General features: G+C 54.0%; 1 protein-coding gene across 17 annotated transcripts in view; it reads right to left on the bottom strand.

The window, feature by feature from the left end:
* The window catches only part of LOC101320656 (diacylglycerol kinase zeta), a 32,314-nt gene extending 18,113 nt beyond the window's left edge, over nucleotides 1-14,201 (bottom strand). For 3 of the 17 annotated variants that reach the window (XM_033860567.2, XM_073808850.1, XM_033860568.2), the window contains exon 1: nucleotides 11,721-12,005. In XM_033860567.2, the coding sequence (XP_033716458.1) occupies nucleotides 11,721-11,881 (161 nt within the window). In that variant the 5' untranslated portion in view covers nucleotides 11,882-12,005. Of the gene's footprint in view, nucleotides 1-10,029; nucleotides 10,085-11,720; nucleotides 12,026-13,980 lie in introns of those variants that run through there. The other 14 variants (XM_073808846.1, XM_073808845.1, XM_073808855.1 and 11 more) reach the window with 11 other exon arrangements.
* Between the last annotated feature and the right edge of the window lie 3,334 nt (nucleotides 14,202-17,535).

Below are 17,535 nucleotides of genomic sequence, written 5' to 3'. Positions count from 1 at the left end.
TTGGGGGGAGAAGAGGCAGGTCACCCTACACCCTCTCGCACCCACTGGACAGGTATTCCAGGATCTGAGGAAAGCAGCTGAGACAGCTAAGCACCGGCTTCAGACAAAATAACCGCAAAAATAAGCATCTGTGGCGTGTTTCACGACTTACTGAGCACTTTTCCACAAGCACTGCAGGACAGGAGGCTTGTAACTCCCCTGTGCAAGGGACATTTTGCTCCCAGCTGAACCCCCAGGGCAGCTGAGGCTCACGGAGGCCCGTGACTGCCCACAGCTCACAAGTGGCTGAGCGGAGCCTCCTGATCCTGGGTTTCCCAGCCCTGCCAAGGGGGCCTGTCAGATCCAGAAGCCAGCCAGCCCATGTCACACCCATCCTGCCTAGAACGCCACCCCTCCGTTAACACTCCTAGCCCCTAGGATCTAGAGTGGCAGCTCTCAAACATCCTGGTCCCAGGACCCCCTTACACTCTTAAAAATTATTGAAGCTCCCCAAACGGTTTTGTTTATGGGGGTTATAGCTATTAACACTGATCATATTAGAAACTAAAGCTGAGAAATATTTAAAATACTATTCATTCATTTGTTGAAAAACAATAAACCCAGTAACTGTTAATATAAATAACATACTTTTATGAAAAATAAACTGTATCTTCTAAAACAGAAAAGTAGTGAGAAGGGTGGCATGTTTTAATTTTTGCAAATTTCTCATGTCTCGCTTAATAGAAGACAGCTAGATTTTAACATCTGCCTCTGCAGTCAATCTGTTGTGATATGTTGTTTCGGTTGAAGTACATGAAGAAAATTCTGCGTCCCACTGGCAGTTAGAGAAGGAAGGAGCATTTTAATAGCCTTTTCACGCAATTCTGGATGTTCTTCTCTGCTACTACACCCAAATATGACAAGTGGTATTTTCTTAAAGGTTAGTGGCCACGTGGAATCTGAACTTTTCACTGGTCTGTCTTGCATTCTGAATTTTGAAACATCAAGCATAGGTCATTGGAAAATACTGGTTTACTGAGTTAGGCAGATCTCCACACACTGGAACAAAGTTTCCAAAATTGTAATTTTCACTCAAATTTTATCAATAGCAACACATTTTATCAATAGCAACAAATACTGATACTGTTTTTGAAGCGACAAGCTCACTTCATTCATTTTTGAGAAAACGTCTGCTAAATATCCAAATCTGAAGAGTTCTGTCTGTCGTCAGGTGTTCTTTCAAGTTTAAATGGTGTTCCTTAAAAAAAAGAAAAAAGTGACGAGTAGGGCTCGCAACTCAGTCACAAAAGTGCTTTTTCAAGACAGCCGTCATGGTTCGGTTTGCAGCAAAAGTACTGTATGTATGTTTCACATTTCTTCACACAGAACTTTTAAAAAAGTGTACTCAAGGATTTAGGCTTTAGAAGATTAATATATTTACTGCATTTTTCTTGTTGTGAGTGTGAAGAATACAATGGCTACAAGTCTATGTTGGGGCCACTGCCTTTGTCGGTGCCGAGGCTCCAGTAGTTTTACCCACAGTTGCTTTTATACAATGAGTACAAATATCGACACAGTGAGAAGGACACAAACTAGGGCAGCTCTGAAAGTATTATTATGAAAACAGTTTTGACCTCAACCATCCCCTGAAAGGGTCAAGGGCAACCCCAGGACCATACTTTGGGAACCACTGATTCAGAATAAATTCTAAATCCTCTAGCCTAGCAAACGTGGCTTCTGCAATGTGGCACTAACTCAACTTCCTATGCCTTGATACAACCCTTGGTGCTAACCAAGGCAACTTATTCTCTGCCCCCTAATCTGGCTGAGCCCAAGCTCACTGCTGTGTCCTTGCACATGGCATACCTTCTGCCTGGAATACCGGCCTCCTTCCCCACCTCGTATCAAAATCCCACCTGCTCACAGCTGCCCCAGCCAAGAGTACCTCACTCCCACTGATGACTCCACACCACCCATCTGGCTCCTCTGCCATGGGACCCCTGGAAGTCCTGATTCTCTCCAATCCATATGCCTCGTTCCTCCCACCCACCAGACAAGCTCCTGGGGGGCCAGGGGCCAGATCTAGTGCATCTGGGCAGCTCAGCACGTTGTCTGGCAGTGAGTCCAGTGTTTACTGCTGATGGGCTGAGGAGGAAGGAACAGGGAATTCCGTCGGGGAGGGACCAGAGCCGTAAGGGGAGGAGAAGGGCTTCCTCCACCTCGGGTACCCCACCCAAGGGCTGACCACAAGGCCCAGGCTACTTCTCTTTGCTGGGCACAGGGGGATGGCAGCAGCCTCCTCTCCAGAGGACCCAGAGAGTGACAGCTGAGGCTCCTTTCCGGGCTGGGTGCCACTGCCCACTCCACGTTCTCCAAGGCTTTCCTTATGAAACCCGGCAACAGGGTTTGGTGACATGAAGTCACAGGTGAAGATGTGGGCAAGGAGGGGAGAGGAGCGGTTGCCTCAGATGCCGTGGGGTGGGGGGCAGGCCAGGACCCCAGCTCTGAGCTCCTTGCTGAAACATCCCCAGTCTCTCTCTCCTTGTATCCTGAGTCCCTGTCTCAGGGTCTGGCTCCTGGTAGGCCTTGGAGAAATGTCTGTGGAATTAATGACCGGCTCATGCCTTTAGAGCCTCCCCTCTAAACCATGCTCCTACTGCCACCAGAATTCATCCTAAAGTGTCCACGTATCCTTCAATGGCTCTCTACTGTCAGGGAACAGAATGCAAAGGCCTGGGCCTGGCAGTCAACAGGCTTCTCGGCCTCCTCTCCCATCTCGCTTTCATACTTTTTACATTTTACTTGACAAATACATAACTCACTCTGTGCCAGACACCGTCCTAAGTGTTTTACAAATACTAACTTTTTTTATTCATAAAATGTAATAGTAGTATTATCCCCAGTTCATACATCAGAAAACCGAGGCACAAAGAGATTAAACAACTTGCCTGTGATCACGCAGCTAGTAAGTGGCAGAGCTGGGATTCCAACCTAGGAGTCTGCTCCGGGTCTGTGCTCTCAATCCCTCACTCTACCTCTAGATGCGTCTGTCAAGCAACGCACAGGGGTCTCTTCCTGCCTGTGTGTGTGGCACCTGACAGTCTCTCTGCCTGGAACACCATTCTCTTCTTCTGCTCCTTCATCTTTTTCCTCTCATATTTTCGGAGCTGGCTCAGATATCGGCTCTGCCGGAAAGTTCTCCCCAGCCTCCTCTCCCGGGCGCTAGCTGCTCCCACGCTCAGGCCCTCTCTTGGTTGTTCTGGGCCATCAGCGCTGGTTTGCAGCTTGGTATCCCCCACCAGACCGTGCGCCCCTGGGACCATGTGTTACTCATAATTGCATCCCCAGGGTCTAGAAGTGCTGGATGTGGTTTGAAGAGTGAATGGAGGGAAAGGTGAATGGTCCAGGCTCAGCCTCGAGGATCACGCTGAGAGCAAAGGGCTGTGGGCCAGCGCAGTGACCCAGTGGCTGGCCAGTTCTGGAGGCCTTCCTGCCAGCCTTGGGTGGACAAGTTGCTGGTGTGGGCTGAGCTCCTGTGTCTCAGAGGCACATAGTGAAATCGATCCCTGATGGGAATGCCGATATGTCTCCCTCTGAGTCTCGCAACACCTTGCTGGGAGCGTTACGAAGCCCCTGCTGGCCCCCACGTCCCTCTTCTCTTGTGACTGGTCCCTCTTGCTGCCTTCTCCTGTGTCTGCAGCAGGCTCCCATTCCCCATCTGCCAGGAGCAGCATTCCCCCTTATCCCTCATTCAAAATTTAACTCCCCCTCTGACTCTTCTGACCAAGTTGCTCCCTCCTCCATCTACTAGAAGATCTTCTTAGAATCAGCTGTCAGCCCCCAGGGCCCCACTCGGCCTCCCAGGCTTCATGCACTCCACACAGGGTTTTTTTGTTTTTCTTTTTCCTGCCTCGAAGACAGAAAATGTGCCTCCAATCTTCCTGAGAGGTCACAGGGGTCAAAGGTGCTTTCCGAGGATTTGGACTCAAAGGTCCAGAGGTGTCCTGCCTCTGACCGGCTACGCAACCTCAAGCTGAGTCTCTTACCCTGGCTGGGCCTCAATTTCCTCATCGGATTAATGGGGATAATACCACCTTGTCTTCCTCATGGGATATTGCGGGCTTGAAAGAGAAAGTGTTCATGGTAACCCATTCCTCAGTTTACCAAAACTTTAAAGACAGAAAAATAACTCCAGAGGCCTAAAAATTAGGACAACCACTTTAGTGCACAACTTGGCTACAACTGTCTAAGCTGAAGATACACTGCTCTGTAACCAAGCACTGGTGGACAGAACACACGAGGAGCCGTGTCCCAGCACAGTCTCTGAAGGATTACTTGCAATGGCAAGAAAACTACCAACAACCTAAATGTCCGTCAACAGTTACAAAAAGGAATGGTGTATGGCAGTTAAAATGGCTTCACACTACTGCTCGTGTTTCAAGACAGTTAAATCTCTGAAACAACATGGAGGGAAAAACCTAAATTTAGAATACGTACAATACACCATTTAACTCAAGGGCAAAGCCATACAAAACAGTACTATGTGTTACTGTGGATGCATACATACACAGGAAAAAAAAATCTTAAAACAGGCACGAGAATGTAAACACCCAAATCAGGACTGTCGTTTCTCCTGGGGAGGGAGACAAGGAGGCCTCCATCTCTGTCTAAGGCAAATATGGCATAATGGTAAGATTTGACCAAGCTAAGTGGTAGGTGTTAACGTTATTCTGTATACTTTCCTCAGGGCAAATACTTAATGCTTTTCAAAAGATTTTAAAGTATTAAAAAAAAAAAAGGCCCCCAGAGGGAGAACAGCTTCCGGGGGGTGGCCCTGGGTCTTCCATGGGTGGATTTCAGCAGTGGCATCTGCCAGGAGCAGCACTCCCCCTTACCCCTTGGAGCCCCAAGTATTCCTTACACTGTCTCCTGGTAGGAACCCCATATCTGTGGAGCCGGAAGGAAGGTCTCACCCGAAAGGATGCCTTTCAGAGGAGGGCGAGTGGCTGACAGGTTGCGTCAGTGGGGTGTCTGCGTGGGCTGGGGCCCCCTTTCACAACCACCCCCACCCCAGTAAAATGTCAGCTAGCTGGGGAAGGGGGGCGGAGAGACAGGCAAGCTGTTAACCCGCGAGATGCTGCGGCGTGGGCGGCGCGGCCCAGGCTCCTAGACAGCTATTTTGGTTCAGCCCTGGCAGGGGAGAGGCCTCTATGTGGGAGCTCTGAACTGGCGCTAGGCCAGGTGCAAGCAGCGGGGAGGTCTCTACAGTGGAGGGAGAGAGCTCGGGGGCCCTCCCTCTCTCTTCAGACCTCTCACCGTGAGGCCCCGTGCGCTGTGTGCTCCTCCTTAACACCTCCTCCCAGGCCACAGGCCCCCCACTGACTCCAGGGTGATATCTGGAGCTCCTGTGAACACGTCCCTTGAGTCGTCTGCTCCCTGCACTTTGCAAGCAAGATGAAAGGTCCCAGACTTGCTCCTCCACTCCAGATCCAGCCAGGGAGCCACATGACATCCTCCTTACAACCCGAGTCTCCCTACCCAAGGGTCTCCCCACCCCACCCCGCTCAGCCTTGCTCCCCCTGGGGCTAGGATCCTGGTGGCAGTTCTCCCTTGGGGTTGGGGCACAGATCATTTCAAGGGCCTCACTCTACTCCCACACAAGATAAAGATCTCTCAATTTCAAGGGGTTCAAGCACTTAAACCCCTTCTTAGGCTCTACCAGTTTGGTGATGGGAAAATAAAAGAATAGAAGAAAGGAGTGCTAGTAAGTAGGGCAGCCTGATGTTATGAAAAGATACTTGGGTTTGGGCTCCAGCGTAAGCTGCATGATCCTGGGCCAGGCCCCTGACCTCGCTGAGCCTTGGTGTCTCATCTGTAAAATGGGAATAAAATCAACTACAAGATTGTTCAGAGGATTACATGAAATTGATGGATTTACAAGCTTCTGGCCACCGTTAATGGCCAGAGAAAGATGAGCCGGCACATCCCCTGCATCCAGGTGAGTGTAAGAGGGGCGGCAGGTGGGAGTGCTCATCTCCTCGGCCTCTCCCTCCTCCACCTGGGCCACAGAGCCCTCGGTCTCATCAAACCTGCTCTGCACCACCTAACCATGCCTCTGGCGTCTCAGCTGAGGAAGGGGGCAGACGAGGAGAGACGGCAGAATGATAGCTCCTCAAGGGCACCTGGTCACTGCTCTGGCCTGCCCTCTTCCACCTGAAACTGCCTTCCAAGATTCCCACCTGTGACTGGAGTGCCCGGCAGGCCCGTGCTGAGAAGCCACACGGCAGCCCTAGGTGAGGATGATATCCTAAGGGCATCAGGGGCTCCCACACATGAAGCACAGGGGAAGCAGTTCAGGGGGGCAAGAAATGAGTGCCTAGCATCACCCAGAGGTGCACCCTGCTAATCTCGCCCAGGAGTGAGGGGAGACGGTGAGCCTGGATGCAGGTGCAGGGCTTGCCCCCTCCCGCCCACGCTGTCCCGCCCCCCATGCCGACCTAGAGAATTACTCAGGTGGCGGCAGCGGGGAGGGGAGGCGGAGGGCAGGTCGGAAGGTGCCGGATGAGGATTTCTCCAAAAGCAGGGAAGCCTTTGGGATCCTGTGATGTGGTACAAACTGACATGCTGCTGGAGTTAGGGGACTGGCACTGAAGTCCCAGATAACCCCTAGTTAGCTGTGAGACCTCAGCCCAGTCCAGGTCAATGCACTGGACCTCAATCTTCAGAGAGGGGGAGGGGGAGGGCCAGGTGATGTGGAAGCTCACGCCCAGCCTGCCTTCTGCCGCACCCAGAGTATCAGGTAGCTCAGCAGCGGGGGTCTGTGTGGGTCCACTCACAGCAGGCCTGTGGTACAAGTGGACGGACGGCAGCAAAGGGACTCTCCCCTCTCACGGCCCCACCGTGGCAGCTGTCGCCCCCTTGTGTCGCTCTAGCGACACTGCAGGTCAAGTTTCCAGTCAGCTCCTGGACCTGGAAACTCTCTCGCCTTTGTCGGGGGACAGGGATCCAACCTCTGCTTCTCCTAGGGACCAGCACAGGCCAAGCCTCGGGGCCAGCATGCCCACTCGGCTCCCCCTCTGCTCGGGGGGCGACTGGTGAATTCTGGAGAGGGCTCTAGGAAGCGGCAGAGGCAGGCCTGTTTCTCCCTCTCCCAGGGTCACTCAGTCCTTCCTCCGTCCTTGCCTGGGAGGACACCCACTCTCGTGCTCTCTTTTGCCAAGTGAGAGTCCCAGGCGGCTCCACATCCTGAGACTTGACCTTTTCGGAGGACAGCACGGAGAAAAAATGACGAGCTGCCCGCCCCCTCCCCTGGCCTGTAAGCCAGAGCCGCTGGCGGGTGTGTGGCAGCAGAGGGAAGACCGCGGGCTCCCAACCCAGGTCCCGGCCTGGCCGGCTCCACGCTGGCACGTCATGTCGCGTGGGGAACAGGCATAGCGAGGCGAGCCGATGCACGGCTCAGTCACCGAGGCCCCCTTTTCTTCCCAAACCTGCGGGAACCCAGGGATTCTGGCTTACACCTGCCTCCCTTGGCCACCTGGGCAGCTCCCAGAATTAGCCTGAGCAAGACAAACCACTCAAAGAGGCACCTTTTGCTCCCAGACATCCCGGCACCACAGCCCAGATTCTTGCCTCCGAACGTGGGGCATCCCTCAACACGTCCCTTCCGGATCATTGCAAAATCAACCCAAACCGGCACTGCTTCTGCTCAGGCTGCCCGGCGGGGACGCTCTGCCACCCTGGACTTCAGGACACCTGGCCCCGCGTGGCATCACCTCTAAATGGGACCTACTGCCTCAAACTTGTCCCACAGGTGCGTTTTCTGCCCTCTAGGAATGAATGACTTTAAGCACTAATGAAGGGCAGGGGTGGCAGAGCCAACGCTTAGGCTCCCAGGGGCTCTGCAGGCTGAGGTGCCTTCCGTCTAGATGTGTGAAGTGCTGGTAATTTCTGATGCCGCTGAGGTGCAAAACCAGTTAATCCACAAGCTGCGTGATGGACAGGGCCAGAGGGTGAGGGGGTCCTCTCCAGGTGGGCCCTGGAAGAGCAGGAGGAGGCAGAGTCAACTTCCCTCCCACTTCTGACTGACCACCCCTCAAGGCCAATAGAATCTGAACGGTAAGGACAGAGGAAACCCAGATGCCCTGGGGAGGGCAGAAACTACACCTCCTCATGTGGCAGTGGCTGACGTTTCCCGGCAAGGACAGGCGAGGTGGAATGGAGCTGGGGAGGAGCATGGCTCAGCCATGTGCCTTACTGGGCTAAATAAAAAAGGGGAGACGGCAAACTGCTCCCCAGAGTCCAGAGGGTGAACCAGATGTGGGAGGCTGCAGTGGGCTTTAAGAAAAAGCCTCTTTAAGGAAGATGCCAAAGAGGCTGCCATTCACAGACCGTTCTACCAGACCAGACCAGGAATGGCAAACATGCGGCCCATGTACCATCACTACACCTCCCAAGCCCACAGCAGAGAGTGCTAGACGATTCTAGAACTCTACCACTGAGCCAAGATCCGAATGCAGAAGTCTCAATACAGCTTCCGCAGCCATGACCAATCTATTTGTTATCCTCCCTTCCAGCCACTGTCTGTTTGCCTTGCAGGTCCCTCAGCCCCAAGGCCTGAAGTGTGTATGGCTGGGTGGGGGAGGGGAGCAGGAAGGGGTAAATTCAGAGGGTGGATGCCCAGTGAGCAGCAAGAGCCGGACTGAGAATGAGCTTGGAGCCTGGGGAAAGACGGAGGGCTAGGTTCAGCTGGGGCACTGGGGAGTTTTGAGACTGGCAACTCGCAAAGATGGCAGGACCAAGTAAACAGCATTAAAGGGACGGTGCCAAGGCGGTGCACTATTCCAAATATCTGTCCCCCCAGCCTCCAGTCAAAGCAAGGGGAGGCAGATCAGCCCCGTGGACATCTGATTCTCCAAACGCCCAGGCTTGTCAGGGGGAAGTCTTTAGTCCGCTGCCCTCTCCCTGACTCTACTGGGTTTTCCAAATACATTCATTTCTGTGTGCCCCAATGCCCCAGCACAATGCAACTATGCAGGGGAGACTCCTTACACACTCCCGAAGATGCTGTTTGATTTTATTCTCATTAAGGCATCCTGTCAGATCACTTACCATCCCCAGAGTGAATGTAATACTGTGGTTCTCAAACTTGGTAGCACCTTAGAAACACTTGGGAAGCTTTATAAAATGCCCAGCCCCGGGACTTCCCTGGTGGCGTAGTGGTTAAGAATCTGCCTGCCAGTGCAGGGAACATGGGTTCGAGCCCTGGTCCGGGAAGATCCCACATGCCGCGGAGCAACTAAGCCCGTGAGCCACAACTACTGAGCCTGTGCTCTAGAGCCCGCGGGCCACAACTACTGAGCCTGAGAGCCAAAGCTACTGAGGCCTGCGCACCTAGAGCCTATGCTCTGCCACAAGAAAAGCCACCGCAATGAGAAGCCTGTGCACTGCAACGAAGAGTAGCCCCCGCTCGGCGTAACTAGAGAAAGCCCATGCACAGCAACGAAGACCCAACGCAGCCAAAAATAAAATAAACAAAATAATTTAAAAAAATAAAAGGGGCTTCCCAGGTGGCGCAGCGGTTAAGAATCTGCCTGCCAATGCAGGGGACATGGGTTGGAGCCCTGGTCAGGGAAGATCCCACATGCTGTGGAGCAACTAAGCCCGTGCGCCACAACTACTGAGCCTGAGCTCTAGAGCCCGCGAGCCACAACTACTGAAGCCCGCGTGCCTAGAGACCGTGCTCAACAAGAGAAGCCACCGCAATGAGAAGCCCGCGCACTGCAAAGAAGAGCAGCTCTGGCTCGCTGCAACTAGAGAAAGCCTGTGTGCAGCAACGAAGACCCAACGCAGCCAAAAATAAATTAAAAAAAAAAAAAGCCCAGCCCCATCTCCAGACCTGATGAGTCAGACATGCCAAGGGTAAGATCTAGGAATCTGTAGTTCCTAAAGCACCCGAGGTCACTGTGATGTTCTGTTTGGGAACCTGGTATAGAGAAAAGGATGTGGGTTTTGGAATCAGACTAGAGTTCAAACTCTATCTCTGCCTCTTACCTGCTACGTGACTCTGGGCAAACTACTCATCTCTTTGAGCCTGTGTTCTTCTCATCTATAAAAATGGAGAAATAACATCTGTCCTGATTATTTTAGAGAATTATGTAAAGGTACTTGCTGTTCTCTTACTTCTTATCCTTCCTCCTGAATGTGTCTGAGGTTCACTGCTACACGCACAAACCTGTGCCCTTCACAAGGGGCAACAGCCAGAGGTCAGAAGAGCCCGACACTTGGTACCCTGTGGGCAGGGACAGGAAGCCTCTGGCGGAGCCCCTCCCTCCCCCTCACAAGCCTGTGAACACTGGAGGCTACATCCTGCAGAGCTGGGTGTAAACTGCTCCGGCAGGCAGGGCTGTGGGTGACAAAACAGAGGTACGAGAAGCTTTGTTCCCTGCCCCGTTTTATGTGGCATTGAAGCCTGCCTGGTTTCACAAGGGCCTACAGAGCTCCATCTGCCAGTGTGAGGATCCAGATCTTTGTGCGTGGCAACACAGTGCAGGCACAAAGAGCAGGGCCCTGCTTAGGGTAGGGCAGGCAGGGGGCACAGGTCAGCATTACAGGAATGCCAACTTGTACAGAAAAAAACGACCCCTGTTATTGGTGGGTGAGGTCAACCCTGGGAAGGGACAGGGCAAAGCTCGGGGGGCCAATTGCCATGAAGCCTGAACAACTGAAGAAAAGTGAGAGGGAGGCCCTGGGCAGACTCCAAGCGGTCAGAGTCCAGTCTGAGTTGGCTCTGGGGTCCTGAGCTGACAGGCTGCAAGCTCCGTGGCCACTGTAGAAGGACAGGGTAAGCCAGGGAGAAGTCCAGGGAGCCAGGTGGAGTCCTCATGGGGCTCCATCTCCCCTCACCTTCCACCAGAGCTGCACTGGCAGGAAGCGGCTCCCAGCCAACACCAGCACACATGCCACGGGTTGCCTGCACTCAATCTTTCCACACCCTCCCCACAGTTCCTCACCAGAGTCCTGGTCAAAGCCCCGTCAGAGGCACAATATGGTGACATTTGGCGTGCTGGGGGAGAGGCCAAGATAGAGCTTGAAGAGTCAGCACCCGATCCCTTTCCCAGCAGGGCTAGACGCGGGTAGGGGGAGATATGCCTGCTGCCTAGCAGAGCAGAGGTTGAGGTCTCCCTGCTAATTAAGAGCATTGTAAAACAGGTGGCCGGGAACCCCCAACTCCAAGGAGAAGCTGAAAATGCTGAGCGATTAGGTCTGTGACCAGTGCTCCGGGACAGGCATGGGTCGTTAACAGTAGTATCAACGAGGCCATGTTCTGCGGATGTCACGCAGTGGTGGTAGGCAACCCGGCCACACCGAAGACCAGAGTGGCGACGTGACCGCCCACCTCCCTGGGGCCAGGAGGCTCAGAGGGGGCCCTGTTCCATCAGTGCCAAGAAGGGGATCGTGACCAGTCATGGGGGACCTACCTGCTGGTGCCAGGGGTTTAGGTAATTCTGTCTCCCTGCTGGAGAGTTGGAAGCCGCCCCTGCCTCGGTACCACAGAGAAGGCGCGCTAAGCTGCCGGTGCCAGGGAATGACCCCCACTCGGTGCCAGTGCCCGGATGCTGGGGGATGACCCCCACGCAGAGCCAACGCCAAGACAACCCGGATCGCCGGTGCCCGGGAACACCCCGCTCGGTGTCAGTACCAGGTGGCCGAGGGATGCCTCCCGCCGCCGCCGCCGCGCTCACCTGTGCCCGAAGAGACGCAGTCCTGGGAAACGCCGCTTGCTGAGACGCCGGGGCGCCTTGTCCGGTTCGGGACCGGCGTCGCGCTCGCAGCCGCTGGACGAGGCGGAGGCCGACTCGGAGTCGCTGCTCCGGGCCTCGGGGCTGCCGTCCCGCGGCTCCATCCGGCCCTAGCCCCGGCCGGCGGCGGGCCCGCGGAAGACGCCCATGCCGGGCCGGCGGCCGGGGCTCAGCAAGCCGGCTCCTCGCCGCCCGCCGCGGCCACGGCGCGCGCTCGCTCCGCCCGGCCCGCGCCGCGCGCCCCCGCGCTCCACGCCCAGGTGCTGGGGAAGCAGCCGCAGTCGCCGCTCCAGGAAATGCCGCCAGCTGCGGCCGCAGGACCCCGCATAGCTGGCCGGGCCGCTGCCTGCCCGCCGCCGAGCACGCCCCCTCGGCTACGCGGTGGCACCGGCCCGCCGCGCCCTCTGCCGGCCGCCGACCGAGCTGCAACCCGCCTGGGCCGCCAGAGGGGGCGGGGGGTCGAGAGGGGGCGGGGCAACCGAGCCCCGCCCACAACCCCAGCTGGTCCGCCTCCGGGATCAGAATAGGATCTCCAGCCCGACACAGCCGCCCCGCGCGCACCCAGGCACACGCAACCTTTTTTTCTCCCTCTTAGCCCCGTCTCCCCGCACCAAACAACCTACATACTCACAAGTGAACACTCGCGAGGGTGGCTATCACCACCTCCCCTCCCACATCTACAAGGAATAGACACCTCTCTCGCACACCCTGTGCCCGTCACAGCCACTCATACAATCTCCACTCCTACCCTCTTTGCTCTCCCAAATCACGCCCTCGGGAACAAAAGTCACACAGTGCTCCCCATACGCACAGAACAGACACGCTTCTCACACAATTATGCTCACTCATTACACAAACTAACACTTCCCACACCAGCCTCTCACACTCAGAAATGTATACCAGGACCAAAGTCACTTAGTGACCCTCACACACACTAACAACACGTTTCTCATTCAAATTCATCTTTCTAAATCCAAAGCTGTTTCTAATCCTTTCACACTCCTAACACGTAGCACTTTCCCAACACAATATCCAACGGAACCTGTAAATCTCTTACACTACAGGAATCACCTGCACACCTCTTACATACTCATAAATACATACACAAAAGCAAGGACCACACTCTCATTCCCCAACATCCATGCCCTCAGTGAACATATACGTCTTTCTCCTATACCCAAATATAACCCAGGACAGCGGTTACATGTTGCCACATCCTTCTTACATATACCTCACCCACCCAGAAATATACCTCGCAGCCACACACAAACACACCCCTATGGGCAGCAAAGGTTGTCCCCCTCAAGAGATGAGGACGGCAAGTGGAACCAGAGCAGTCGCCTGTGGCGGCACAGCCAGTACACGTGCTTGAGAATCAGCAGCTTGGGGGCAGCCTCTGATAGCCCCTGCAGGGCTGACAAAAGGAGCCCAGGAAGTTAGAGAGTATGGGTCTGCTCCCTCCAAACCCTGCCACCCTGATGCCCATATCGGCTGCCTGCTGTTTCTGTTAGCACTCCTCTCTGCAAAGCCACATCCTGTGTCACTTCACTTTCACCCTCTCTGGGGTTCTGGCAGCCCCTTTTCCAGCCTCAGCCTGCCACACATAGCCAGTGCTGGGAGCTGTGACATGTGGGCAAGCCTGCCGTTTTAAAAAATAGCCAGCATCTAGAAGCTCAGAACCTTCTCCCAGCTTCCTTCAAGTTTCCTCTAGGCCTGGAGACCAGGGGAAGGGGGCACCAGCCCTCCCAGCAGCTGCAGGTGCCAGGGTGGTAGTGAAATCTGCAAGTGGGCCGGACACGGTCCTCCCGGGGTGCGTGGGTCCCTTTGGGAAAGTTTCCCAATGCTTCTGACACCAAGCTCTGAGGGAGGAGACCAGAGGCTACTGAAGACCCCACTGAGTCTGCACAAGGCACCCAATGCCACACTCCTGTGGGGACTTCTCTGCCCAGACCCCCCCGCGGTTAGCTCCCTCGACTCCTAGCCTTCTGCAAGCTCAGGCCCCACCACACCACCCCAGCAATTCAAACAACAGAGCCCTTCTCACCCTGCCAAGAACCCCTTTGCCCTTTTCTGTGCCTCTGCAGAGCCACTGGACACAGGGAGGGGCGTAACCCCACTTCTGTCACTCCCCCAACCCCAGACTCATGGAGGGACTGAGGGCCAGAGGTCCCTGTGCTCATTCTCCGGCCACCCAAGTACCTACTGTGACTGGGGGGCCTCAGCTGGGATCTGTGGCACGTCCCAGGAGCGGTAGCGCCACATCTGCCTCAGTGCGCCGGGCCGCTCTCCTCCTTCTGTCTCCAGAGCCTCCGCGGGGCCCAGAGCCGCAGCCTCATCGCAGCCTCCCCCGGTACTGTGGCCGGCCCCCAGTGTGCTCATCCTGCCCGGCGACTCTCTTCCTCTTTCGGCACTTCCTGACCAGGGGGCCCTGCGAGAGGCCGGCCGGCTGCCCCGTCGAGGACCATAGGCCTCGTAGGCGCCTTCCGCTGGCCAGGGTAGGAGGCTGGCTGGGAAGAGGAGCTGCCCCGGAGGGCAAGAGGCAGGTGAGGACAAGCCCAGCCCAGCAGCCAGGAGACAGCACCAAGTCAGAGGCTGTCAGGCAGCCAGCAGGCCTGCCCAGGCTGGAATCTGAACCTGGGCCCCAGTCTGACCTTCCTCTCCACCTAACTGCTCCGATCTTCACCTCTTGGTCCTGCTGAGGTCTCCTGCTCCCTCACAACCTCTGGGTGCACTGGGACCGTGCCCAGCCCACACACAGCTCTCTCTCCTCTCAGCTCTGTGAGCACCACATCGTCTAATACACGGACAGTGGCGGAGTGGAGAGAGTAACCAGAATGGAGCTAGAAGATGTGGGCGCACGTCCTGTTTCTGCCACTTACCAGCTGTGCACCCTGGATCAGGTCAGAGAGGTTTACCTCTCCAGGTCACCTGAAATCCTTTTTGGAGTAAGGTAGGCTACAAACAGATAAACCGGTGAATATGCGTGTCAGGGAGCCTTTCTGAGCCTCAGTTTTCTCATCTGTAACATGGAAGGGGGCAACAGTAATAACTGAGCTTGTGGAGTTTTAGGAGGATTAAATGAGAGGCGAAAGGGTTTACAAATGAATTCATTCAATAAATATTTATTGAGTGCCTTCTATCTGTGCATCAGGCACTGTATCAGACTAGATAGCAGTGTGCAAGGAACCAGCGCTCTAACATTATGTTGCTTAGATTCTATTCTAAACAAATAATATATGAAATAATGTCCGGTAATGAGATGAGATGAGCTATAGAGAAAAATAAAGCCAAGGCGAAGGGGGAGGAGGATGATGACGGCGATGTTACTTAGGTTAGGGGGACTGGGGAAGGCCTCCTGAGGTGACATGTGACAACAGACCCGAATGAATTGAGAGAGCAAATTATGTGACAGTCTGGGAGAACAGCAGTCCAGGTGGAAGAAACAGTAAGAGCAAAGGCCCTTTGAGTAGGAATGTACTTGATGTGTCTAAAGAATAGCAAAAAGGCCACACTGGGTGGACTTTGAGGCCATCGTGAGGATTTGGTAAATAAATAGTAAGGCGTACGCTCGCTCTTTATTATCAGGGTTGGTTCTGGGATGGAAATCATACCTTCCTTAAGCACTCTTTAGTCATGCTGCTCTATAATTAGTTCTTGAGTTCTGTATGTGTTTGTTACCCCAGAAAGATTGTAAATTTCTCGAGGACAGAAAGGGTGTCAGTTCAATTCAGTTCAGTTCAATAAACGTTTACGCTACAGAACCTGCAGACACAGGAATGTACACGATGCCATCCCAGCCCTTAGAAACCTCCATCTGGTGCTGTAATCACCTTTGTGTCCCTCATGACTGGAACATAATATTTCTCAATAACTATTTGCTTAATAAATCATGCTATGTCATGACTAATTAATACTTGGTAATAATAAAAAATAGCTAATATTTCTTGGACATTTCTGTGCCAGAAATCTTTGAATTCTTGTGACAATCCTATGACATAGATCTTGTTATTTTCCTCCTTTTACAGATGGAGAAACTGAGGCACAGAGCGGCTAAGCTCATTTGTCCAAGGTTACCCAGCCTGTAAATGGTAGAAATAAGAATTTCACCCCAGAGTCTGTGCCCGAAAACGAGATATCCTATTGCCCCTCTAGGATTGGGGACATAGCCAGGTGATGCCACTGAAGCTTGGCAGCCCCTTTCCCAGTGGCTCTCCCTCCAGCCCATCACCCTGCCTCAAGGCAGGTCCTGTGTGCTGTGGCCCAGCAGAGACTCTGCCAGCCAGGCCAAGGTCTATTCTAGAAGGAGGCTGTTGCAGGGCCCTGTCCTCCTCTCCTAGGGATTTTGCAAGTAGCTTGAACAGTTAAACAGAGGAAATGGGGCTGGGCTTGTTTTCAGTCTGAGGCTTCTGGCAGCCCTGGAGTAGCAGGGAGCAGGAAATGTGACGCCTGGAGGGGAAGCTGGGCAGGCTGGAGGCTCTGAGAGGCAGAGCAGTCCTAGCTGTGGGACCACAGTCCCCCTGGGCTTGTACTCACTGAAGCTGTCAGTACTTTGCAGGTGGGGTGGGGAGGACAAGGCTGGAAGGGACAGGTGCACAGGGCTGGGGAGGATGCCCTTGGCAGTTCCTAGGACAACGTGTGCCAGCACTGGGGAGCTGGGGACCCCTCAGAATCCACCCAGATACACACAGGAAGAGGAATCTGGGTAAGAAAATTATTCTGGGCTTTTTTGAGGCCCCAGAGGGTGAGGTGTTCTACTTTCTGTGGCCTGGATGAGCAAGTGGGAGCTGGGGAAAAGAAATGTACCAGGGCACCAAACACTTAACCCACGATCTGGACAGCCACTGCTCTCACAGCCAGCCAAGCCAACCTCCTTGGCCTGACCTTCAAGACTCCTCGTGTTCTGGTTCCTTTCTTTTTTGCCTCTTCGTCCAAGCTTTCCCTGCAGAGATTTTCTCTCAGCTCACACCATGCTGGTGCCTGCCTCACGGTAAGTACTCAATAAACATTTCTTCCCTCTTTCTTCACACTTCTTTTAACATGCTGCCCTCACCCCTGCCATTTCATTCTGCTTATGCTGCTCTCCTTGCCCTGTCTGCCCATAAATCTTGGCCAATCAAAATCTCCATCTTTCAAAACCCCAGCCCAAAGAGCAAAAGTGAGAAGGTGGAAAGAGTTGGTTCAAACCCCAGCCCTTGCTGTGTGATGCTGGGCAAATCACTTAACATCTCTGGGTTGGATCAGATGATTTCTAAGATCTTGTCTAGCTCTGACAGTTTCATTTGAATCTCCTTCCCTGATCTCCAGGTTTTCACTCACTCATTCATTCATATGACAAACATTTTATAAATATCAATACCTACTAAGTGTCGAATGCTGCTCCAGAGCCAGCACTCCCATCCCACTGATGTGTCTCTGACACTCCCCTTTGTTCCCCCCAAATATTCCTCTATTATGTGACCTTTTGTGCATATGAGTCTTGTCTCCTTACAAGAGTCTTGAACCCAGTGTAGCTCCTAGCTCTGTGCGGGGTGCACAGTACGTGCTTAGTAACTTCGTATGAAAGTCGGAATGAGCTGAATATAGCTGTCCAGCAAGCAGAGCAGAGGGAGGGGGGCTGGCTTCCCGTTCGCATGAGTGGCTGTGGTGAGACATGAGGGACTTTGGGAGCCCATGTCCCTTCCCAGCAACTAAGCCTGTGATCCAGGTACCTGCTGGGGGCCCTTGGGAGCAACCTAGAGCCGAAAAGCACCTGCTGACC

This window comes from Tursiops truncatus, chromosome 8, assembly GCF_011762595.2.
Source record: "Tursiops truncatus isolate mTurTru1 chromosome 8, mTurTru1.mat.Y, whole genome shotgun sequence".
Taxonomy (NCBI): Eukaryota; Metazoa; Chordata; class Mammalia; order Artiodactyla; family Delphinidae; genus Tursiops; species Tursiops truncatus.
The sequence above is the reverse complement of the archived record's forward strand: the minus strand, read 5'-3'. Positions and strand labels throughout refer to the sequence as shown.